The 26,030-nt window shown below is 34.7% G+C and overlaps 1 protein-coding gene across 3 annotated transcripts in view; it reads left to right on the top strand.

Moving 5' to 3' along the window:
- The window catches only part of LOC133698913 (serine/threonine-protein kinase TOR), a 29,790-nt gene extending 14,516 nt beyond the window's left edge, over positions 1 to 15,274 (top strand). For 2 of the 3 annotated variants that reach the window (XM_062122033.1, XM_062122025.1), the window contains exons 26-57: positions 65 to 250; positions 840 to 992; positions 1,060 to 1,212; positions 2,646 to 2,717; positions 2,826 to 2,960; positions 3,080 to 3,141; positions 3,255 to 3,352; positions 4,598 to 4,707; positions 4,785 to 4,958; positions 5,058 to 5,123; positions 5,269 to 5,337; positions 5,444 to 5,554; positions 5,893 to 6,033; positions 6,134 to 6,262; positions 6,402 to 6,567; positions 6,658 to 6,872; positions 7,264 to 7,470; positions 7,963 to 8,076; positions 8,157 to 8,360; positions 8,646 to 8,726; positions 11,437 to 11,511; positions 11,592 to 11,658; positions 11,739 to 11,899; positions 12,010 to 12,183; positions 12,332 to 12,460; positions 12,549 to 12,632; positions 13,250 to 13,311; positions 13,390 to 13,462; positions 13,567 to 13,701; positions 14,116 to 14,289; positions 14,372 to 14,634; positions 14,970 to 15,274. In XM_062122033.1, the coding sequence (XP_061978017.1) occupies positions 65 to 250; positions 840 to 992; positions 1,060 to 1,212; positions 2,646 to 2,717; positions 2,826 to 2,960; positions 3,080 to 3,141; positions 3,255 to 3,352; positions 4,598 to 4,707; positions 4,785 to 4,958; positions 5,058 to 5,123; positions 5,269 to 5,337; positions 5,444 to 5,554; positions 5,893 to 6,033; positions 6,134 to 6,262; positions 6,402 to 6,567; positions 6,658 to 6,872; positions 7,264 to 7,470; positions 7,963 to 8,076; positions 8,157 to 8,360; positions 8,646 to 8,726; positions 11,437 to 11,511; positions 11,592 to 11,658; positions 11,739 to 11,899; positions 12,010 to 12,183; positions 12,332 to 12,460; positions 12,549 to 12,632; positions 13,250 to 13,311; positions 13,390 to 13,462; positions 13,567 to 13,701; positions 14,116 to 14,289; positions 14,372 to 14,634; positions 14,970 to 14,988 (4,062 nt within the window). In that variant the 3' untranslated portion in view covers positions 14,989 to 15,274. Of the gene's footprint in view, positions 1 to 64; positions 251 to 839; positions 993 to 1,059; positions 1,213 to 2,645; positions 2,718 to 2,825; positions 2,961 to 3,079; positions 3,142 to 3,254; positions 3,353 to 4,597; positions 4,708 to 4,784; positions 4,959 to 5,057; positions 5,124 to 5,268; positions 5,338 to 5,443; positions 5,555 to 5,892; positions 6,034 to 6,133; positions 6,263 to 6,401; positions 6,568 to 6,657; positions 6,873 to 7,263; positions 7,471 to 7,962; positions 8,077 to 8,156; positions 8,361 to 8,645; positions 8,727 to 11,436; positions 11,512 to 11,587; positions 11,659 to 11,738; positions 11,900 to 12,009; positions 12,184 to 12,331; positions 12,461 to 12,548; positions 12,633 to 13,249; positions 13,312 to 13,389; positions 13,463 to 13,566; positions 13,702 to 14,115; positions 14,290 to 14,371; positions 14,635 to 14,969 lie in introns of those variants that run through there. The other variant, XR_009843211.1, reaches the window with a different exon arrangement.
- The last annotated feature ends 10,756 nt before the right edge of the window (positions 15,275 to 26,030 follow it).

The following is a 26,030-nucleotide window of genomic DNA, read 5'->3' as shown; positions in this document are numbered from 1 at the left end:
ATTTCAGAATTGATATGACTATTTTTTCCTTTTTAATTTAAATTTAAGTTCTTTCTGTTGTCAGCATAAAGAATTTGAAGAAATTGAAGGACGCTTTAGGAGACGTGAGCCTATAATCTTGGGGAGTACAGCTGCACAAAGATTGAGCAGACGAATTCCAGTGGAGGTTATTAGTGACCCTTTAAATGATATGGAAAATGATCCTTATGAAGATGGTATTGACATGCAACGACATCTTAGAGGCCATCAGGTAACTTTGTCTTATGTGTGTATGCTCAATGGTTTTTGTTTAGTTTATAGGCTATACCAAGTCTTTAAGTAAAAGTCTAGATTGCTAGCTCCAGATATTTTGTTTGTGTGCATGTAAAAAGTTATAAATATTAAATGATTTCGGTTAATTATTTCATGTGCATGGTTTTGATTGTCAAAAGATCATCCAACTTAAAAAGCATAAGCTATTAGGTGAGACCAGAACAGTTTTATATTACTTCCAGATATTCCCTCAAGTTATAGCCCATAGGGCTTGAATCTTGGACAAAACACAGGCATGTACCAAGTTAGAAGCATGCCATACACGTAGTAGCATTCTAGCACTGACTAATAAGCCATAATACTGGTGCATTGTGCTTATCTAAAAATATTATGGAATCCTATTCTAAATTAGCTATTGGAGACCTACCCTGAATAGATGAATTACCCATGATTTAAGCCCAATTGGCTCTTGTTTGAGAGGGCATGTTAAAAATATTGACTTTACTGTTCTGATGCATGGCATTTTATCTCAACCATGCCTGCATTATTGTCTTGTTGTTTGGTTTAACTAATGTAAGTTTGTGCAGGTTAATGATGGTAGATTACGTACTGCTGGAGAGGCTTCTCAGCGCAGTACAAGAGAAGATTGGGCAGAGTGGATGAGGCATTTGAGCATTGAACTTCTAAAGGAGTCTCCTTCTCCAGCATTACGAACCTGTGCAAGGCTTGCACAGTTACAGGTATGGACAATAGCACTGTTGATGAACCTACCCTTGCTGTTTCCATTCTGATCCACAGCTTTTGTAGCCTTTTGTTGGACGAGAGTTATTTGCTGCTGGTTTTGTTAGCTGCTGGGCACAACTAAATGAGGCTAGTCAGAAACATTTGGTTCGGAGTTTGGAGATGGCATTTTCATCCCCAAATATTCCTCCAGAGATTCTAGCAACACTTCTTAACTTGGTATGTCTAGTTGGGATGTTGTTTTTTATTAATAATTTAAGAAACCACGTTGTGGTTTAAGATGGAAATTTTTTTTCCATCCTTGTGCACTGGAATCTATTGCTTGGTTTGTTAAGTGTGTGAAAGCTATTATTTATTGTTTTGTTTTTTAGTAACCAACTAAAAATTTCCCTACAACTTGAACAGTTGGAGGTTCGTATAGCTATGTATTTAAAACTCCGCGACCTGAATCGATAACTCTCTGTTTGGCCACGTGTCAGCCTGACTTCATCTTAGCAATGATACTTCTTCCAGATATTGATGCTGTATGTGGCTTAGAAACAATTCAATGAAACTAGTCCCTTTTCTTCTATTTTGCCCTTTTTATCAGCGTAGGAATGTGCAATAAATTTTGGGCAAAGCTTGCTAGAGTAAGTAAAGCTCAAATTATTTATGGTGTTCCATTTCTTCCACATTTGAAAATTTAAGTTCAAAATTTCCCAAACTTTAGGCCACTATATAACTTTTACGAGGATTTACCTGAATCTTCACATGATGCATAATTTTGCAATTAAAAAATATTTCGATAATGGTCCTGATTTCTCATGAAATGATATCTGGTAATGTTTATCCATTTGTGGTTGCCCTTATTAATGATAATTGGAATTTGGATTGTGCATTGAGATTAAAGGAACAGGTTATAAGGACATGCAAGATTTAGTTGTATAATCCATTGCCATCATTAAGAAGTTATCCTATGCTATTGTCTCTGATATCCGGTGCCAGCATTATAAAATTTGTCAAGAGGAGTTATTGTGATGCTGGACAGCCTTGAAAATTGAAATTTTAGTGTTTTAGATGAGAATTTGGTTAGGGTGTAATGTATGTTGAATTGGGTTTTGGATTAAAGATGTGTTTTAGGAGAATTTGGGGGTCGATTTGGGCTGTGAATAATAATAAGTGATTGTAGCATTAAGAAATTAAAATATAAGAAAGAAGAAGAACGAGTGTTTAGTGAAAAGGAAGAGGAAGAAATAACACGGTTACAATCCTTAAACCAAATCAAATGCTTGTAATTTCAATTTAAATTCCTAGATGCACCAAAAACCCTAGTAGTCCTGATCTAAACACAATAAAAATCTAAGTAGGAAAAGGAAAACACAATAAAAAAACTCCTTACTATAGTCCATGTCCTAAATAAACTAAGATTCTGAATCGCATTAACATTCCTGATTAAAACAAATCCCTAAATACTCTAGTTTTACAGGATATGATAAAATATACAGTAACTGTAATTTCTAAACCTTTCTCTCTCATTGACCTCATCTTGGCTCCTAAATTGTGAAAAGGAAGTTAGAAATAATGTATGTAGTCCTTGTGAATTTTGACATGCTTTCCCTGTTCTGCTATTAGATGAAGGGTGCGCTGTTTATCTTATTGATGTTTCTTTGCAGGCAGAGTTCATGGAACATGATGAGAAACCTCTACCTATAGACATCCGCCTTCTTGGCGCTCTTGCAGATAAGGTTTTTTCCTACTAATAAGCAACTCTATAACTGCATAGCCCTCATGCTTCTGTCTATATTAAAAGTTGTATATGTCATTCTTTGTTTACGGTGAATGCTACATTCCAGTGTCGTGCATTTGCCAAGGCTTTACATTATAAAGAAATGGAATTTGAAGGTTCACGCTCCAAGAAGATGGATGCCAATCCTGTTGCTGTAGTTGAAACTCTCATTCATATAAATAATCAGCTACACCAGCACGAGGTCTGTTCTGAGGAAGAGCAATGTTTTACTTCTTGTACCTTTCAGCTGCCTCTTAAAAACTTTCTGTCAGTTTGTCTTAATCTCTTATCATTCTTATCTCATCCATTGTTGATTCTTAGGCTGCTGTTGGAATATTGACCTATGCCCAACAACTCTTGGATGTTCAACTTAAGGAGTCATGGTATTATCAAGCATTGACATGAAAGGAATATATATCTGTACTCTGAATAAAACATCGATGTTTATTGTATCAGATAAAAATATCTTATACTTCAATTTTCCTGCATTTTTTAGGTATGAGAAGTTGCAACGTTGGGATGATGCTCTCAAAGCATACACTGTCAAAGCCTCCCAAGTTTCGAGTCCACATCTTGTACTGGAAGCTACATTAGGTTTGCTTTAATTAGTCCATGTTGATTGTTATGACTGCTTGATTTATTTTCATTTCTTTAGTTAATTTCTTGGAGTCATTCCATCATACCAGCCTACCTTTTTATATAAAAAATCTGATCTTGGCTCTTTTTTGCTATGCGCTTAAAATGAAGAGGAAATTGGTGGAATCAAATGAAGAAATTGACTGTGATATCAGGGAACCACTAATTTCTTAAAGCTAGTTCATGTATATACTGATTGTATCAAATGTTCAGTATGGCTTTTCATGGGTCAGGATAGCCTAGGAAGTCAGATGTCCAATAAGGATCCTCTCTTGTGTTTTTTCTTGGTCTATGGGGAGGCCCATTGGTTGCAATCTGAGTATTCCTTTTTTGTCTCTTCCATAATATGTGTGGGTTTCTATCCAAGTTTTTTGGTATGATGCCAAGTTGATGCAGCCTGGGAAGAGGAAAACAACACTAAACATAAATTATAGCTCAATATTGACTAAAACAGTAAAGAAAATTGAAGTTGGAACAAGAAAAGGAGGTCTGAAGTTCACAGAGAAATCTCTAAAATCTGAAATTGATCGATAGGATTTAAAACATTGACTAGTAAAAATATCCCTAGTAGACAATCATACTAGTTAAGACTTTAGTCCTAATTCTTGTAGGAAATTTTTTTCTCATTTATATGTCAAATGTTAATCACATGACAGCTAAATAATCCAAATAACTTAGACATTTATAGCTAAAAGAAAATTAATACGGAAAATGTTAGAAACCTCGTGCATTACAAGTGACTACTAGCTAAGCTAACCTGTATCCTCTCTGCTTGTATTGACTAACTGCATGGCTTTGCTTTTAGTCATTTCTTGTATCCAACTTGACGAAGCTTGTCAGATGATTTCTGTCAAGGGCTGTGATTGCTAACAGTAGTAAGTATCGGTTCTTACAGGATGAGCCATGTAGGATGTCCCTTTTGGTTTGCTGAAAGATCATCTTTAAATGAAGCATTTTTTATTGGCGATGGAAGCCACCTAGAGGCATTGGGTCATTGGGCCTGCATTACCTTGATAGCCTATTCTTGCAATGACATCCCCCCTAAATCATCCATTTAGATATTGAACTTCATAGTCAGCTTCCTCCCATGTTTTTTTACAATTTGAGGGATGGGGATGCATTATGTTTTTATGCTTCCATATTCCAAGAGTTTAAAGATCTTGACTTGTGTCCTGAAAGTAATCATCCTTGTGTTCTATGCAGGGAGGATGCGTTGCCTTGCTGCATTAGCTCGTTGGGAAGAGCTTAACAACCTATGCAAGGAATATTGGACACCAGCTGAGCCATCCGCTCGATTGGAAATGGCTCCAATGGTTGTTTTCTGAACTTCATGCATATTTTTTAACTTAATCCCTGCGCGTGCTTATTTTTTGTGATGCGCTTGTTTCAGGCTGCCAGCGCTGCTTGGAACATGGGTGAATGGGATCAGATGGCAGAATATGTGTCTCGGTTAGATGATGGTGATGAAACCAAAATTCGGGGTTTGGGGAATACTGCTGCTAGTGGTGATGGAAGTAGCAACGGCACATTTTTCAGGGCTGTGCTATTAGTTCGTAAAGAGAAGGTACTCTTTGAATTAGATCTATATTAATTCCAATTTATTTGCTTTTTTGTTTTTGTTTTGTGTGGTTAATCATTTCATTGTTACCATTGTTTCTGCAAGTATGATGAAGCTCGTGAGTATGTCGAGAGAGCTAGGAAGTGCTTGGCAACTGAGCTTGCTGCTTTGGTTAGTTTCTTATTTCATTACTATACTTCCAATGAAGCATGGGTTTTCAAGTCAGCTTTTGCTTAAATGACTTCTCTTTCCAGATGAAATTCTTTCTCATCTACTATTATGAATTTATGATATCTCAAGTTATTTTCTTCTCTAGGTTCTGGAAAGCTATGAACGTGCTTACGTCAATATGGTCCGTGTTCAGCAGCTGTCAGAACTAGAGGAGGTTTGCTCAATAGTTTTTGAGAATTCATCAACCTTTCTCATTCTATTTCTGCATACAGGCATGAAAATTAAACTGGAGTATGGATTGGTAATTTGATTTTTAACAGGTCATTGACTATTGTACACTTCCTGTGGGAAATCCTGTTGCTGAAGGACGGCGGGCCCTTATTCGAAATATGTGGACAGAGAGGATACGAGGAGCAAAGAGAAATGTTGAGGTAGAGATTATTTTATACTCTCTCTCTCTCTCTCTCGCGCGTGCGGGCGCGCACGCATTCTTGTTTCCTGCTAACTGACTGAAGTTGAGATATTTTCCTGCAAATGAATATTGCTAGATATGATGTGGTGGTATATGAGGTTTCCAGGATGTATGATTGTGAAAATGATGTTTCCTGAGGATGAGTAGTTCATGGCATTGAAAGCTAGGTTAAAAAATATAGGAAGTTTATGAGAGTTTATTGACAATTGCTTCCCACTTTCAGTGAAAAGCTTTTATGGATAGTGACAATTGTTTTTGCTCTGATCTGTTTGACCATTTTTATGCTTGATTTTTCAGGTCTGGCAACTTCTTTTGGCTGTAAGAGCGCTTGTACTGCCTCCAACGGAAGACATTGATAATTGGCTCAAGTTTGCTTCTCTTTGTCGAAAAAGTAATCGGATTAGTCAGGCTAGATCCACTTTGGTTAAACTTTTACAGGTCAGTGGTACATGTCTTGAGAGACTAACAAAGATGTTAATTTTGGGATTGACTTTCATTTGTCTTTGCATGCTGAAATCTTGTTTTGTATTGTAAACAGTATGACCCTGAGACAAGTCCTGAAAATGTGCGATACCATGGGCCTCCTCAAGTAATGCTGGCGTACTTGAAATATCAATGGTCACTTGGGGAGGATCACAAGCGAAAAGAAGCATTTGCTAGGTTGCAGGTGTGTATAACTGATTTAGCTGTGACCATGTCAGACACAATTATCATATTCATATAGTCTCATTTGCTAATTCTGATTCTGATTCTGATTCTGATTCTCTTGCTACATATTTATCTTAACTGCCCTATAACTTTTACAGGATTTGGCCATAGAGCTTTCAAGTGCCCCAAATATGCAATCAATCACACCAATAGGTTTAATGGGCAGCACGGGTCAAAATGTTCATCTCCTGGCACGTGTGTATCGTACACTTGGAGCCTGGCAGTGGACACTTTCTCCTGGTTTGGATGATGATTCCATACAAGGTGCCTGCTTCCTTTCCCCACTAATTTCTGCAAGAAATTGAGTTTTTCTTGTCTTATTTTTTGTATTCATTTTTTTTTCCTTTTGTGCAGAGATTCTTTTTTCATTCAGGAATGCCACCCAGTATGCAACAGAATGGGGAAAAGCATGGCACTCATGGGCTTTGTTCAATACAGCAGTGATGTCACAGTATACATTACAAGGGTTACCAAATGTAGCCTCACAGTTTGTTGTTTCTGCAGTCACTGGATATTTTCATTCAATAGCCTGTGCAGCAAATGCTAAAGGGGTTGACGATAGTTTACAGGTAAATAATACTCATATATAGGCTTCCTAAAAGAAAGCGGACACCATCTATTGACTAAAGCTTTCACTATAAACTTTGGTCTTTTCATTGATGACTTTTCTATTTGTTCTTTCGACATTATAGCTTTAGTCACTCTCTGTTGAATAGGCTCCTTGTTGGTTGTTACAAGAGATGGAGATTATGGTGGGAATCTGGTCATAATTTCAATGAACTGCAGTTTGTACTTTCAAATTTATATGGAGATGTCTTAGCATGTATTTGATCATTTTTAATACTGTTGGTATGAATTTATATCGTGATGCCTTCATTTTTTGCAAGGGAGAGGAGTGTTGTTTATTATGCATTGTTTCCCATTTTCCTGATATGTTATTAATTGTGCTATATTTTTCAGGATATACTCCGCCTTCTTACCTTGTGGTTCAACCATGGAGCTAGTGCAGAAGTTCAGATGGCACTGCAGAAAGGATTTTCTCATGTTAATATCAACACGTGGCTTGTTGTTCTACCTCAAATTATTGCCAGGATACATTCAAATACCCATGCTGTGAGAGAACTAATTCAATCACTACTTGTGCGAATTGGACAAAGTCATCCACAGGTGAGCATTTTCTGCTTGATGCTTTCCAAATTGATAACCATGGTGTTTTACTATTAGATGGAAGAACTGAGATATAAAATTGTTGAGTTTGTGCATTGGATCTAGAATTCCATTTAACAATCCAGGACTTTTTCAAATCAATTTTGCACTATGAAATGTTATTTGTTTATTGTTTCTTTGAGTTAATATTCTGTTGTATTTCATTTCTTTAAGCATGGACAAAAACTTCTGAGAGTGAGAAAATCCTAATTGAATTGAAGTCAAAAACACAAGTTCTAAAAATTCTTACAGCAGTAACTGGATTTTGACTGCTCTATACCTAAAAGGTGGGAATCTTCCTTTATTCAACACGTGGAATCTCTTCCAATACATTCATAAAGGTTACTTTGGATGCACAAGTTTTACCTTGCATGTAGATTCTTAAGATAGATGTCTCTTAACTCAAATGCTTCTGGACCTCTGCATGGGTTTGAGGAATTGATATCTTTGCAGGCTCTTATGTATCCTCTTCTTGTGGCTTGTAAATCTATAAGCAATTTACGTAAAGCAGCTGCTGAGGAAGTGGTAAACAAAGTTCGAAAGCATAGTGGTGTGCTTGTGGATCAGGTTAATTAAGTGTTTTATTTGCAATTGATTAATTGTTTATTGTAGTTTGGTTTATCTTAATAATGATCTTTTATATGTAGGCACAACTTGTATCGACGGAATTAATTAGAGTCGCTATACTTTGGCATGAAATGTGGCATGAGGGACTGGAAGAAGCAAGTCGTTTATATTTTGGTGAACATAACATTGAGGGAATGCTAAAGGTGCTAGAGCCTCTGCATAAAATGCTCGAGGAGGGTGCTGTGAAGGAGAATATTACTATAAAAGAGAGAGCATTCATTGAGGTTGCTATTAATATTATTGCAGTAGTCATTTCATATTTTTGCTCTGCGGTATCTGCTATCAGTGCATATGATCTTATTTTGAAACTGTTTTGATTTTTTAAGTACAGTTCAATTATTGAATTCTGGATCTTGCCTTTTTTTAGTCCGAATGTGCCATGTTTCTATTCTGAATCTTGAAACCTATTTATAATTCTTGAATCGGGTCATTTCTTGAAGCATCTAGCATTATGGCACGCTGTTTCATTTATACATTTAGCTGATAACCATAAGCTGTTATGACTGCAGGCATACCAGCATGAATTGTTAGAGGCATGGGACTGTTGCATGAAGTACAAGAGAACTGTAAAAGAGGCGGAGCTTACTCAGGTATGATAGCTTGAGGGAATGATTTATGTGAGTTTTTATTTAGGTCTTTTCTACTAGTTAAGAAAATGACAAGCGTTTCTTGTGTGTGCATGAATCTGCATAGAGGTGGATGGTTTGGTTGAAAAATCTTTGTTTTTTCTGATTGCCATTTTCAGATTTGCAAACATGGATCTTTCCCTGTTGCCTTTTATACATAACTTTCACGTCAAAGCATCAAAAACATCAACAAATTTTTAGAGTGCCACTTAGTTTCATTAGAGTACCAAAACCTCTTTACCTGTGATACACGAGCCATTTTTTTCTTTCAATTTACAGACGTAGTATTATTTTTCAAGTTTTGTTGTTTGAACAATCCAAATAGCTGTACATGCATTTGTCTTGCATGCAATCACCCTTGTAGGTTTGTAGTCTAAGCCAAGTCCATTAAGGACATAGTTTAGGTGAAACTAGATCATTGACCTGTATTATGCTGTGGGTCAGGTCAAGTTTTTCTTGAACGGAGGAAAAATGTTCAAATATTGCTAATTTTTTTTTAGTGGAAATAAAATTTAAACCTTATGGGGGTTGACTTGATGTGACCTAGTTGACTTTATGGGTCCAAAAGCAACTTGAATGGCCTGTAAAAGCATAGTTTGACTCCGAAATTTTCAAGATGACATTTTTTTTAATATTAAGATAACATATTGGATTGACTTTGTTCAACCCGGGTTAACATGTAAAATCTGTGACCCAAGTTGTAAGACTATGATAATCCCATGGAAAACAAATCAAAATAAATGATAAAGCCTAATTTTTAGTCAACTTAATGCGAAAGGATGAAATTAAAAAAAAAACCTAAAAAAGCAACCTGAGTTAATTTGTTAAACTCGTGACTCGAATCATAAGACCGAGATAACCTCATAGAAAGAATATTGAAACAAATTATGAGGTTCAATTCCCAATCAGTTCAATGTTGAAGGATGGGACTTAAAAAAAGATATCAATTAAAAAAACACATAAAAAAAGACCCAAATCAATCCGTTAAACCCATGACCTGGGTCATGCTACCAAGATCAAGAAAACCTTATAGAAAGAAAATAATAAAAAAACGACCTGATTTAACCCAAATTTATAACTCTGGTCTTTAGATTGAGATAACCCAATAAAAAGCAAATGAAAACAAATGATGAAGCTCAATTCTCAAGATCATGTCGGATCTAATGTTGAACGATAAAATTTGAAAAAAATTTAATTAAAAAAATGACACAAAAAATGAGCTGAGATAACCTTGTAAAAATCAAACCAAAATAATTTATGAAGCTTAATTCTCAATCAAACACTATTAAATCATGAAATCAGAAAAAAGTGTCAATTAAAAAAAAGAAAAAAAATGAGTCAACAAGATTAACTTGTCAAACCTGTAACCCGGGTCATGAGATGGGGAAAACTCAATAAAAATCAAATCCAATGTTGAAGGACATGAGATTGAGATAACCTCTTTTGGAAAGAAAATAAAAAAAATGACCTGGTTAAAATACCAAAACTCCCTACCTTGATCACGAGACTAAGATATCCCTATGGAAAACAAATCAAAACAGACTATGAAGATCAATTCCCAACCGACCCAATATTGAATGATAAAACTGAAAAAATAAATAAATTAAATAAAACACAAAAAACAACTCGAGATAACTCGGATTAACCTATTAAGCACTTTTCCTAGGTCATGAGACCGGATTAACATAGTAGAAAGCTAAGAAAACAAATCATGGAGTCTAATTTTCAATTAACCAAATATTAAAGGATGAAATTGGGAAAAAAAGGTTAAATAAGGAGAAAAAAACCTAGCCAATTGAGTTAATCCACCAAACCCGCAATCTGTGTCATGAGAGTAGGATAACCTTATATAAAAAAAAAATCTGATATTAAAGGATAAAATTTTAAAAAAACATTAATCGAAAAAAAACCAAAGAAAAAAAAAAGGCAAATGTTTTTTTTGTAGGGCCAGGGAAAGTTCTATTCATTACTACAGTTCTTTCCGCACATATTTTAGTGTATTGTTAATATACTCCTCTCTAAATGCTGATACAACAACAAAGCCTTAATTTAACAAGCCGGGGCCAGCTACATGTATCTTTTTGCACCATTTGGTGTAATCATAAACCATATCCATCTCCATATTAAGTCTGTTTAAGTCATTCGATACCACTTCCATCCACAATGTTTGGTCTCCCTCCTTCCACAATCTCCTTTTGATTTCTCTGACTCAGTGCCTCTGTGCCTCTGATAGCCTACTCTAAACATACCCAAATCATCTTAGTCATTCTTCTCATTTTATCTCCAATTTTCTGAATAGTGGAAAATTGGTTAATTTCTAATATTTCCTTCTTTTTTTGTTGCCATTAATCCATCTTAGCATGCACATTTCAACCACACTCATTTTATGGGTATGCTGTTTTCTTGCCCGTGATTCACTCCTATACAGCATGGTTGGCCTATTGTGTCATGTGGAGCATACCTTTCACTGATAATATATAAATATATGAACGAAAATATGTATGAACGAAGAACGAGAAATACACCTAAAATACCAAGAGCAGGAACATCTTTTTCCATAGCTGAAGTAATCTAGTCACATGTTAGGCTTGCTTAGTTGAAGCTATGGATGGGGAGGTGTGCGCTTGTATCAAAACTGAGAAGAAGCTAATGATATGAACTATGATTTGAACAGGCATGGGATCTATATTATCATGTCTTCAGACGAATAGACAAGCAGCTTCAAGCCATGACAACTCTTGACCTGCAGGCAAGAATTATATATCTTTATGTTGATTTTTAGCTTGTTATTGAAATGGAACTTACCATTCTCTGGTTGTGGAAAGATAGTCTGTTTCTCCTGAGCTGGTAGAATGCTGTAATTTGGAGCTTGCTGTTCCTGGAACATATCGTGCTGGTAATCCTAGTTACAAAACTTATTAATTATCAAACCTCAGTTTCCTGGCTAATCTTTCAACTCGGTTTCTCATGCTTCAGATTTACCAGTAGTAACAATAGCATCATTTGCACCTGAGCTTGTTGTCATAACATCAAAACAGAGACCCCGGAAATTGACTATTCATGGGAGCGATGGGGAAGATCATGCCTTCTTACTGAAGGGACATGAAGATTTGCGCCAAGATGAACGTGTAATGCAGGTAAACTATGTTTTGCGCTTGAGATATTTATTATTGTGCTCTGTTGTGCTAGATGTTACTATTTGGGTCTAATTGCTGGTTAATGCTAAAAATCTGTTGGCTGTTGTCAGCTGTTTGGATTGGTGAATACTCTGCTGGAGAATTCAAGAAAAACTGTCGAGAAGGATTTGTCTATTCACCGATATGCTGTAATTCCATTATCTCCAAACAGTGGGTTAATTGAATGGGTTCCTAATTGTGACACACTACACCATCTCATTCGAGAATATAGGGATGCCAGAAAGGTACATTAAAGTTTATCCGTGAGTAATGGAGTAGTGGGGTGATGACTGTTGAAGTATCTGCCTTCATGTGTTTAGTATATGGTTATGTTGGTATTTTGTCATGAGACAGCTGCAATTGATGGATTCCTGTTTGTCTTAATCATTTCAGATCACCCTAAATCAAGAGCACAAATACATGCTCAGTTTCGCTCCAGATTATGACAATTTACCACTCATAGCTAAAGTTGAAGTCTTTGAGTATGCTCTTGACAATACTGAAGGGAATGACCTGGCTAGGGTATGGAATGAAAATTCATCTCTTCAATATTTATTTCTTCCTCTCCTGTGGAAACTATTTAACTTTACCAAGTAATGTTATCTGCCAGGTTCTTTGGTTAAAAAGTCGCACTTCTGAGGTATGGCTAGAAAGGCGAACAAATTACACACGGAGTTTAGCAGTCATGAGCATGGTATGTGTCCACCTTGTATTATTGTTTAGCAGTCATGGATATATTATGTGTCTGCCTTGTATTATTTAACAGCTTTCTTAAAGGATTCCATCCCTTGATTAATGAAACTCTCAATGAATGTCATTATATTGCCAGTCTAGCTGACTGGCAAGTTTTCCAAACAACCTTGCCAAATAATTGAATTGTGTTTTTTGGTTAACTTGAATACTTTACTGGGGATGACTTTTTGGCTATAATTTGACAATCATTTCTGGTTCCATATAGTTGAATAGTGTCTAAAAGATTTAGGACATGGAAGCAGATAATCCCAAATCATCCGGTCCTTTATGCCTTTGAACTGTTCCAGATTATGAACAGGGAAATAAGGTCTTGATGCATCTAGTTGTTGGATTCGAAGTTTTAACTCCTAACCAAAGAAGTTGTTGCTGGCCATCTCACGTGCTTTTGTCTACTAGGCTTTTTAACCTTGCTTTGTTTCTATCAAATAAATTAATAAAGCTGCTTTGTTTTGATTCAGGGCACCTACAATATTTTTCTTTTAATTCACTCTCTTTATTGTTGAGTTTTTTATTTTTTGAAAACATGGTAATTATTTAACGCTAATTGCTTTTTCTCAGGTTGGTTACCTTCTTGGCTTAGGTGATCGACACCCTAGTAACCTTATGCTGCATCGCTACAGGTATATAATGATTAGAACAAAGCAGAGGAAAGAAAAGTGCTAGTTTATGGGATTAATCATACTCGTTATGTTTTGCAGTGGGAAGATCTTGCATATTGACTTTGGAGATTGCTTTGAAGCTTCAATGAACCGGGAAAAGTTTCCTGAGAAGGTGCATTCTAGAAAATACTGCATTATCATACGCTTCCTAATGCACATGATGGTTCTTTGAATTTAAAATGTGGCAGTATGCGTAAAATTATATTTTCAATGTAGGTTCCTTTCCGTTTGACAAGAATGCTTCTGAAAGCTATGGAGGTTAGTGGTATAGAGGGCAATTTCCGCTCTACTTGTGAAAATGTGATGCAAGTTCTCCGAACACACAAGGATAGTGTTATGGCCATGATGGAGGTATGAACACTGAAGTTTATTTTTCTATTTAGTACTTCTGTGAGCCTACTCCATAGGGAAACAGAGATCAAATTAATTGCATGCTTTGAATATCTTCTGAAAGTCCACATTTGTAGAACAGTGGATACTGGTGAAAGCAACAGCAATCGATGAGTATACAAAAAGTTTAAAATTTTGCAATATTACAAATGATATAAGACTATTAATTGTGTGAAAAACAAGTTTCGTTTCTTAACTTATAAGAAATTTATAGTGTTGAGGTAATTATATCCAGTTCAAGGAAGAAAAAAGGTAAAGGTTTCCAGTTGGTTAATATATTGGTTTGGTTTTCAATACAATGCTAAAAGGAAAATATAGATTCTTGTTTGTTGAAATGACAATAAGGTAAGTCAATCTGGTTCCCCTATTTTTCAGGCTTTTGTTCATGATCCCCTCATCAATTGGCGCCTTTTCAACTTTAATGAGGTCCCACAAATGTCAATGTTCACCAATAGTCATGTCCCTGCTGTTGTGAATGCTGAGGAATCTGCTCCTAGTAGAGAGCTCCCTCAACCTCAACGCAGTGCTCGTGAGAGGGAACTTCTTCAGGTATCATATAGTATCTTAAATGTAGGAACCTTCGCAATAATGTTCTTCAATGATGTTTATATATTCAATTGGTTTTATGTAGGCTGTTAATCAGCTTGGTGACGCTAATGAAGTTTTGAATGAACGTGCTGTGGTTGTCATGGCCCGGATGAGTAATAAACTGACTGGACGTGATTTCTCCACTCCTTCATTTACTGCAAGCTCTATCCAACATGCAGTAGATCACAGCTCCTTAATTTCTGGAGATACTCGTGAAGTAGATCATGGCTTATCTGTTAAATTGCAAGTTCAGAAATTAATTATTCAAGCCACATCACATGAAAATCTGTGCCAAAATTATGTTGGGTATGATGCCAGTGTGCCTTCCCGCCTTTTTTTACTTGTTTTATGCACACTCGAAGTTTTGTAACAAGGTGGCATACACTAGCCAGTAAGTGCTTAAAGATGACATGCGGGTCAGTGTCGCATTTGTTGGTATAACATGCATGGTTTCATTTAACTTGTTAGCAGAAATGACAGCTGAACGAAGGTGGCATTGAACAGTTCCTTTTCACTTTTAATTTCATCATAAAAAGTTTGTTTCATGTCATTCTCGTCATCTAATTTTGCACTGATTGAAAGAATAATTCTACAAGTTAGCAGGCTTTGTTAACTAATGACTTTTACGTTTTACTTTTCAGGTGGTGTCCTTTTTGGTGAAGGGAAGCAACCCTGTTGTATGAAGTGTACATAGTTCAATCACAGTAGACCTCGAGACGTCCTGGTTTGCATTTTCTCTCATTGTAACTTCTGTATATAGATACCAGTTTGAAGCAACGATAGTTGCATGTATTCTTGTATAGTGGAATGGCATTTAAAATGTATGGGAATGACCATCATCCCCACAGTATGGCTGCTATTTATTCTCCGCTGTGTATTTCATCCTTGTGACATTTGCAAGAATCGGAATTTCAGAGTCCCGGTAAATATTGTTCGTTTGGTTTCACACGGGTGTCATTTATTATTTCCTCCCTCCCACCAAGTACTCTCTGTGACATCTTGAACTATAACTTCCTTGACGAGGCCTATTAGCAAATTTAGATACAGTGCATAGCGTTGACGTGACCATTCCAATTTACATGGAAAAATATATATTTCTCCATCCTTTGTACTAAAGGATGCAAATTTGTATTTTGGTCTGTTACCATTGTCGTACTTTATGTAAATGTATGGAACACTGAATTTAGTGGCACTTAGATGGCATTGGTGGCGCACCAATGATGGCATTGACATGAAAGCCTCATATTTTGTCATGTTTTGATGTAGTGCGAAGGGAGATAGTAATTGGTATTTGGAGCTATACTTGTCTTGTGTTTCTAAAGGAAACGGCCTTTAACATTTTCCTGCTTAGAGAAAAACGCAGATCAAAATGAAAAATGCCACTCTCGTAGAACATCCGTCCAGAGATTCCTCAGTCTATGGAGGATTCGTTTGAATGCTTGGTATGCAAAGACAATGATTGGAAGCGCATGAAAGTAAGGCCTAAGCCTGTACCAGGGTCTGCTCCATTTTCAAGTACCCGGTTTCGGCATTATGAAGATCTTTGCAGGTGTGGTCTACTGATCTTTACATCTACTCCCGAATCAAAGCGGTGTTGATTGTTGTGACAAAACTTTTAACGGAGGATATGAATTCTGAGCTAAGAGAAGTCATGTTGTTTTTCAAAGCATTGAGGAAGTGCAAGCACCTTTCTCTTATATAGTCATCCAGTCGGTCTTTGGACATCCTTAATAAATTATAGATACAATAAGTTCATACATTTAGTCCATAATGCTCAAAACCATCTAAGGAAGGGAGAAGCTGAATTTGAGACAAACTTTAAAGTCTAAAGATTAAAATTAATTAATTAATTAATTAATAATAATAATAATAATAAAATAATTTTGTGGCTAAAACACTATGTATCAAGACACAATGATCTATTATTGTGGATGCTATTGCGGACTTGCATCATGATTTTTTTAAAAAAATACATAGCTTTCTAGCTGCAAAACCCCTTGATTTTTTTTATACCAGAAATCACATATTTTTTTGTTTCTATTTTTCTTTTTCAAGAAAGAACATACAAAGGCTCTAGATAAAAATTTTCATCCCAAATCTCAAATCTCTCTCGGTTCTTTTGAAAGAATTTCTTAATTTTCTCTAATCTAAAAGCAGGTAGAACTCTAATTTACCCTCAACAATAAAAGAATCGAGAGTGACTGAATTGAAGGAGCAAAAGATGCATAAAATAAGGTATACGCTATGATGTTGAAGATGTTGTTGCTGGCCATAAAGCTTCTAAGGTAGATCACAAAATGTAGGAAAACCTAGAAAATAAGGTCTGCGCTATGACTGAATTTCTTTGAAACCCTGAATGTTTTATGTTTTTTTTTTTTTTGCAATTTCATATTTGGATATAATGAATGTGACTCTCTCTCTCTCTCTCTCTCTCTCTCTCTCTCTATATATATATATATATATATTATGGGTTTTTATTTCTGAGATTAATTTGCGATTTGAGTTCTTAGTTGATTGTGGATTCCTTCTTTTTTAGTATTTGCCTTTGTTTCTTCTTCGATCGAGTTTGATTTCTTTGCCAATTTGCTAGGATGGTTTAATCGATTTGTTTTGTTCCTTCTCTTACCAGATACATATTTTCATGTTCACCTCATTTCATCTTTTTATTAGATCTTCACTTTGTTTCTTCAATTTTTTGGGAGTCGTTTCTCTTTTATCAGAATTACTTACTGGTTTGTTTTGGCCTGCCTACCTAAGGAGATTTATAGTTTGTTTTTACAAATCATGGGTCCTTTATATTTTGATATAAGAAAGAATTTTATTGAGAGATTATTGCCTATTGTTGCTTATATTTTTATGTGGCCTGCTCTTGTACTTGGTAGACATATGAAGCTTCCTATTGGAAATGTCTTGCTTAAAAGGTAGCATCTCACCTGCTCATTGTCTGTATTTTAAAATTAGGATGTTTGAAGAATTTGTTTTTGCCATGGCACCAACACCTTTAAAGACTTGTTTATTGTGTCTTTTTTAGTTTTATTTTAGAGAGCATTAATGATTGCCATTATTTTTTAACAAGCTAGCTTAAATGGTTTGTGTTATTTTTCTCATTTGGTTAAACCTTTGGGCTAGTGTTATGGGTATTATGATAGATTGTCATGATTGTGCATTTAATTCACTGTCATTGCATCTTCTCTTTATCACCTCTTGAATCTATAGGAAATTGCTTCTATTGCATCAGAATTGCTTGTTCGTTCGTTTTGGCTTGCCTTTTCAAAGTGATTTGCATTTTTTTTTCTTATAATCCTCACTCTCATCCATCCTTTTTTTTGTTTGTTCGCAATCAAGCTCTAACCAGATAGGTTAATTGCCACTGATTATCATTTGTTTTGCAATCATGAAACTACATTAGTTGCTATCATTTCACTTTAATTTTGCTTTGATCATGATTTTTGTCTCGTGATGCTAGAGTTAGAGTATGAATTAATACAACTACACTTAATTTAGTTCATGTGAATAGAGAAAAGTATGTCACACTCATCATGCATGAAATAAGACTTAGTTATGACCATAAAAATTCAAAGAGACTGGAGAGAAAGTTTAAATAGTCTTTTGTTTATTCTTCTGTAACTATTTTGTATGCATTCAAGGTGTCTTTAAATAGACTTTCAATTTGACAAAAGTAGAGTAGAAATGCAATAAACATCCTATTAGTTAGCTTGTACATGATATACATTTGAAATCGATAAGTTGTTATTTTTATCTCCTCTGTTTCAGGAGTTTGCTGCTGGATTTGAAAAGGTTTCATTGACTTGTTTTTCTACACACCTCCACAGTTGAAAGGGTAAGGAACGAACATTAAGACTGTCATGTAGGAGAAGAAACCAAGTGGAAGACAATGGTTTCATAAGGGCATCTGCATATTGATCTTTGTTGGAAACAAATTGAACATGAAGTTGACAACGTAGAACTTAATCACGAATAAAATGAAAGTCAATTTCAATATGTTTTGTGCGAGCATGTAATAAAGGATTGCTGGTCAAATAAGTAGCTACTATGTTGTCACACCAAAGAATTGGAGAATGTACAAGCTGAACATGAAGATTAGTGAGTAAGGATTTTATCCATTGAATTTCTGCAGCAACATTTACAAGTGCTTTTTATTCAACTTCAGTACTATTTCGAGTAACAATTTATTGTTGTTTGCACCCCCATGAAACCAAATTCTTACTTAGATAAACACAAAAGACAACAACTAATTGTTTGTCATCGCGATCAGATGCCCAATCTGTATCGCTGAATGTATGAAGTTTTATAGTAGGACCGGGTTGAATCAATAGGGCATGAGAGATTATGTTTTTTAAATAGCACAAGATATGTTTTACAGCCACCCAATGTGGTTCAAGTGGATGATGCATATATTTTCTAACCTTATGAACTGCAAATGCAACACCAGACCAAGTGAAGGAAATGTATTGCAGTCCACCAATTATGTTGTGATATAGATGAGGGTTATGAAAAGGTATTCCATCAGACTTTGTTAATGAGTGTGAGGTGGACATGAGAGTTAAGCATGACTTTGCTTTGTTCATATTATTGTGGGTAAGGAGATTTAGAATGTAACGTCGTTGTGATAAATATAAGCCATTATTGTTTCTAATTGCTTCAATGCCTAAAAAAAGTTTAATTCACCAATGTCTTTTACTGCAAACTTGTTTTGCAGCAAGCTAATCACATGGTTAAATATGTGAATGTTAGCACCAACTAGAATTATGTCATCAATATAAATGAGAAAGTAAATAAGTGTTGAGCCTTGGTGGTAAACATATAAAGAGTAATTTGTTTGACTGCTGATAAAGCTAATAGCTTGCAGGTGATCAATCAATCGAAAGAACCATGCTCATGGTGCCTGACGAAGACCTTATAAAGATCTGTGCAGCTTACAAACATGGTGAGACAATTGAGAATAAATGAATATTGGGGGTTGAGTCATATAAACATCCTCTTGTAGAAGTCCATGTAAAAATGTATTTTGCACATCGATTTGATAAAGATACCATCCGCGAGAAACTGCTAGGGATAACACCAAACTAACAGTTGGTGGTTTAACCACGGGACTGAATGTCTCACTCAACACCCTCTTGTTGATGAAATCCTTTTGTGACTAAGTGTGCCTTGAAACGCTCAATGCCACCATTAGCATTTCTTTTAACTTTGTACACCTATTTGCAGCCAACTAGATTTGCATTAGGTGGTTTAAGAACCAAAGTACATGTTTTATTTGCTAACAAGGCATTAAATTATTTGTTCATGGCCTCACACCAATAGTGGTGCTTGACTATAGTTGAATAACAAATTGGTTTTTGGTCTTTTTGTTGGATTGTAGTCATAAGTGCTTTGGGAATCGGATAACGAATGTGGTGATCAAATATGATTTTTGTTTTGTGGATGTTATTCTTGCTTCTTGTGATTATGGGGTGTCCGTTTTGAGTCTGCTGCTAAGGTAGAGAAGGTAATATGGAGGGAAATATATTATTCTACTACTGAGAATGAGTATCATTTCTAGTATGGAAGCTAGAATCAACATGAAGATCAATTGAAGGGCTTGACGTTAAAGCCATATGCAGATAGCTTTGTGCAAGATTCTGAATAATTATACCTGTAGAGATAAGAGAACTAGAGGGTGATAATTGAAGATTTGGTGGAATGACAACACGATTGAATTTTTTTATAAACGTAGCAGACTTATGAACTGTATATAGATAGATAGATTCATCGAAGACAACATGACAGGAGATGAAAATTTTTCCTGTAATGACATCTAAACATTTGTATCCTTGATGATTAGTACTATACCCAATAAATATGCAGTTTTTGGATAAAAAATCCATTTTGTGTCTATTGTAAGGGCATAAATAGGGCCAATAAACCTAATCAAAGGCACGTAAAAAATGGTAGTCTGGTTTTTTTTAACCATTTTGTATAGGGAAAGATTTTTAAAAAATAGAGTAGGCAATCTATTAATAATAAAAACAGCAGTTAAGAAAACATCTTCCCAAAATATTTATGGTAATTTTCAATGAGCAAGTAAAGTTAAATCTACTTCAACAATGTCTATGACGCCTTTCAATTGCCCCAGCTTATTAATGGGTATAGGGACGGGTTATTTGGTGATTAATGCCTTGAATTTGTAGATATTTATTTAAGTTATGATATTCACCACCCCAATCTGATTGCAGGGCCTTTATTTTTGTATCAAATTGGCATTCTACAACATTTTGAAAATAGATAAAAGTTTGATATGCATCAGATTTGAGTTTAAAAGGATATAGCCATAAATATTTAGTTGCATTATCTAGAAAACTAATGTAGTAACGTGCACCAATGGTAGATAAAACAAGAGTTGGCCCTCAAACATCTGAGTATATTAATTGCAATGGTTTCAAAACAGAAACATAAACATGTTTAAAGGGCATAGCATGGCTTTTAGCCAACTGACATTCAGATAAAATATAAGAATTTTTATTTTGATGTGCTAATAAAATTTCTTTATTGATGACTGGAAGAGAAGCATGACTGAGGTGGCGGTGCTAAATATTGGCAGACACATGAATACTCGATAAACCTTTAGGATAAGGATGAGCAAGAGATGCTGAGAAGTTGTAAAGACCATTACTGAGTGGACCTCGATGCAGGATGTTTCCCAAGTAATCATTCACAAGGAAGAAAAAAGCATAAAACTCATAGAAAACATTATTGTCTAGACAAAAATGATGAACAAATAGAAGATTTTTTTTATATTTCGGGAACACATAGAATTTGTTTAAGCACAAAGGATTTAGAAGAGGAAGAAAAAGTGGAAGTTCCACTTTATATGATTTTCAGACTTGCACCATTAGCCATCTAAATATGATCACAACTATTGTCGTCTTCATTTGGAAAATGAATATTGTTTACATTATTAGTTAGATGATGGGTAGCTCCAGTATCGGGATGCCACTCATTATCAGTAGTGTCGTAGTGTGCATCAACCATGGCTTAAGGTTGGTTTCTAGGAATGTGTTGATCCTAATAAGAAAGATCAAAATGATGATAGCATTGACGAGCAGAATGGCTTATTTTGAAACATACCTGACATGTAACAGAGTTTGATGGACCATTTTATATGAATTTAAACAAGAATGATATCCTCTATAATGGTAGATTTCATGACTACGATTTGAGTGGTGAAACTTTGTAGTCATGTAAGAAGAGGACAAGTTTGGTTGCAAATGATGCTTGGTAGCCACATTTACTAAGGCAGTAGCTTAAAGTGGTTAATTGTTGTAATTAATTTTAGACTCACATGTAAGAAGAAATAAGTAAAGTTCCTCTAGAATGACAGGATCAACACGAGATGTAATTATAGAAACCAAGAAATTATACTGCTAGCCAAGTCCCACAAATATATAGGTGATAATGTCATTAGCTGTGAGTGGTTATCTAGCAAGAGCAAGTTCATCAGCCATTTGTTTGATGGAGAGAAAATATGCATTAGCAGATAGAGTCCTTTTCATAATATTTTTCAATTAAGTGTGAATTTGGATTGATTTTGCACATAAAATTAAGGAAAACATTCGCTCTAATGCAAGCTAGACCTCACGAGATATTGTATAAGACATGATTTTAGTGAGTGAGGCATTGATGGTGGCGAGGATTAGAGAATCTTGATAAAGCCATTAAATATATTAAGGATTGGGAATTTTGATATCAGCACCGTGCTGGGATGAAGAGCATTAATTTTTTGTAGTGGGATTAGGATTGTACCATCAAGATAACCAAAGCATCATGACCTTTGAAGTAGGGTAGGATTTGAGCTTTCCAAACAGGATAGTTGGAGAGTTGAGTTTGATGCTAATAGTGAATGGGAGATTGAAGAGGGATGAGACAATGAAGAGAGAATCAATATAATTATTTAAGGTGAAAAATGAGGAAGTCATTGTAGATCAATAGTAAATAGACGTTAGTCTTTAAAAAACTCTGATACCATAAAAAAAACTCAAAGAGACTAGAGAGAAAGTTTTAAGAGTTTTTTATTTATTCTTCTGCAACTATTTTGTATGCATTTAATGTGTCTTTAAATAGACCTTTAGTTTGACAGAGGTAGAGAAAAAATGCAACAAACATCATATTAGTTAGCTTGTACATGATATACATTTGAAATTAAAAACTTGTTATCTTTATCTCCTCTTGTTATCTTTATCTCCTCTGTTTTAAAAGTCTGTTGCTGGATTTGAAAAGGTCTCATTGAACTGTTCTTCTATAATGACCTAACATTATGCTATGCTTTTTTTACTACATGTATTTTCACCATAAACGTTCAAAGCTTACAACTCCTTAAAAGTCATGATATTTCTTAGTTCTCCCTGATAATTAATTACCTTTTTATGCAGATTCATGTCTTAATACATGGTGAAAATATAGAGCTTTACCATGATTATTAGTACATATATGCAGGTAATGCTTCGTATTTGGTTCAAGTTAAGAAGTTTTAGAGTTGCAAAAAAAAAACACCTATAATCCTAAAATTATATTGTCAAATTTGTTCAAGTGGCGTGTATATTTTTTTTAAGTGGGCACAAATTCACTTAGTCGATTCAACATACTAAAAAAACATTGGCTAAATCCATTTTGTGTAAATTTATAGACTTTTATTTTGTAGTTGTCATTTGCGACAAACGAGTCACAAATGTCATTTGTGACTTTCTTCGTAATTAATATGCAAAGCCTTTTTCTCCAATTCTTTCCTCCTTTCACTCTCTCCCTACAACAATCCGCCCCTCTTCTCTCCTCGTTATCAATAGCCTTCTCTCTCTCTCCACCGTGGTTCATCCAATTTCCGACCAAAATAGCCACCATCAATTACCATCACCAACTACATTCTACATTTTGAGGTGTATTGAATACATTTTGAGGTGTATTTGATGTAATTTATGTTAATATGTGTTAATTTGATTTCATAGAATACACAGGTTTTGAATTAGGGATTAACTTAATTAGATATAATTTGAGTTGATAATTAGGTTATTTTATAAAATAATCAATGATTTTGAGTTGTTATTGATTATGAATTAACAAAATTATTTTATTGGATTTAATGTTGATTTAGGTTAATCTATGAATTATACTGAATTACATATAAAATAAGAAAATTGGCTATGAAATGCATGAGTTTGATTAATAATTTTGTTATGGTATTGAAATTTGATAAATGTAGGTGCTCGCTAATTAATTTAAAGAATTTAGATTTGAACCGATTAAGTTGCCAATATGGTTTTGTTGATAAATTATGCACTTTGATTTACCCTAAGATATTAATAAATTAGAATTATGTTTTGTTATATTGTTTGACAGAATGTCTGTTAATTTAGGAATATTATGCTTCCATAATGGTATCATTGTCAATACCGACAATGATATCACTTATAATGAAGAAAGTTATGAGATCCTAACAGCTACATTAGGCATATTCCTTAACGAGTTATCTAGAATGTTATGTAACCAACTTGGCTAAAATATGTTGTAAACTAGGGTAAGTCAAGCTTGTTATGTTGGTGTGCTAATTTGTAGTGATGGAAGTGTGAATTCAATGTTTGGTTTGTGAGGATTAATGAGATTAATATGCTAGAGTTCTACTTGAGTAATAGACATAAAAGAGGAAACTCTTCTAGTATGGAGTTTTCTCGAGTTTCAAGTAACTCTCAGAGAACCACACAGGTATCATGAGCAACTAGTCCATCTAGGTTAGGTGGTAGTACAAGTAGACAAATGTCAATATAGAAGATTATTAATATGGAACCTTAGTAAGGTATGATATTTGCTCTATATTGCTATGGAGAATCCAAACAAAATGACTATGAAGATGACCATCACATTGATAAAGTTAATGTTGAGGAGGAAGATAGAGAAGATGAGGATGTTGAGTTAGTTGAGCATGTTAATCAATACATGGCTCTTTATGCTCCTAAAATTGAGGTAGTAAGCATGGATAACTAATACAGATGCAATGATCAGGCTAATAGTCGTAAGCATTCAAGCTTATAAGTTGATAAATTAAAGGTTAGAAAAAAAATCAAAGATAAAGTCTGAATGTAGTACTACAATGAAGTGGTGTCATATAAATAATTCATTGCAATACATGATTCATCATTCAACTAAAATTTATATTTAATTGAAATATGTTCAAAAACCAGTTTGTGAATGGTATTTGCACTAAGGATATCACCAAAGGTCTAATTCATGTGAAATTTCAAAATTGAAAGAGTCACGTGTATGTCAAAACCCTCTTGTTTTGTAACGTCATTGTTAGATTGACTCAGGTCTCATTGTTGAGGTAATGTTGACAATTTTGAAGAGGAATTTAAATAAGATTGTTGCAATGATTTAATGTATTATGGAGAAGATTATAAGTACAGAGTCTCCTATTGAAAGGTGTGGATGGATAAACAGAAAATATTGAAGTGGTTATTTGATACATATGAAGATTCTAATCAACATGTTATTTATATAAATCTAATGTAAGAAATATACTAACTTTGTGGTTTGTCATGTTAGATGGTGTGGGCTAGATATTTCATAGTAAATCTCACTCATGACCACGTGTTTTACCTGTATGAGTTGGATGCTTAACCGCCACATCAGGTATGTGTTACAAATATTTTGAATTTTTTTATATTTGAATGTAAATTATTTAGTTTTGATTTGTTATCTAATAGAAGTCTTTTATATGTTTTGATAGGTTATTTAAGTGTCATATAGAAAGAACTTGATACTTTCAATTTTGTCTATATGTCGTGAGGGATCTGACATTTGGTTAACATAGGTTTTCTTGCACTTCTTTGAAATTGTTGAGATGCATTGCCTATATCGAGTAATGCAATAATTTGAATTATCTCATCATATACCGGATTATATTGATACTAGTGATGAGCTACATAGCATTAGTTGCCAGGGTAAACTCAAGAGGAATTGGTTGGTGATTCATGCATCTTACCTAAATCTTTGAAATGTTAGGAGAGATTATGTTTTTTAGGAGCGACATACGATGATTAATGTAGATACCTATATGAGATGGTATTTGTCCATTATACATTTTTTTTATTACACCTACCTAGTCATGTATTCTAAGGCGTCTATGCAATTCAATGCATTATACACCCTGACATTCAAGACAAAATCAATTGGTGTGTAATATTGTTGAACATATAACATTTATTAAATATTTTAATATTATTATGGATAATGACCACTAATTGATTTCTAATATATATATATATGGATTAAATACTTTATATGAGAGACTCGGAAAGCAACAATAGTTATCTGTGAACGTGTCAATGAGATGGGATGTACTGTGACCAACACTAAATCCAATTTTAAATCACGGTGAACTTCAAAATGCTTGAGAGGCTAAGCATCTTGAAGTGGCATTAGTTAAAGATAAGATTGTTTATAGTGAGTGTTGGGAAAGCTAGTCCATCCACGAACGTCCTAGGTTCACCCACAAGTTGGGATGATATTGGTCCTTCTCACACCTACATGCAGGGACGTAATTAGAGGGAGGCAAGTAGGGGCCCAGGCCCTTCCAAAACATTTCAAAAAAAATTATTATTTAGTGTTTAAAGTGTGGGCTGGTGAAATATTTTTTTATTTTAAATAGATAGGCC

The sequence above is a fragment of the Populus nigra genome, chromosome 1 (assembly GCF_951802175.1).
Source record: "Populus nigra chromosome 1, ddPopNigr1.1, whole genome shotgun sequence".
NCBI lineage: Eukaryota > Viridiplantae > Streptophyta > Magnoliopsida > Malpighiales > Salicaceae > Populus > Populus nigra.
This window is presented reverse-complemented; position numbering and strand designations above follow the sequence as displayed.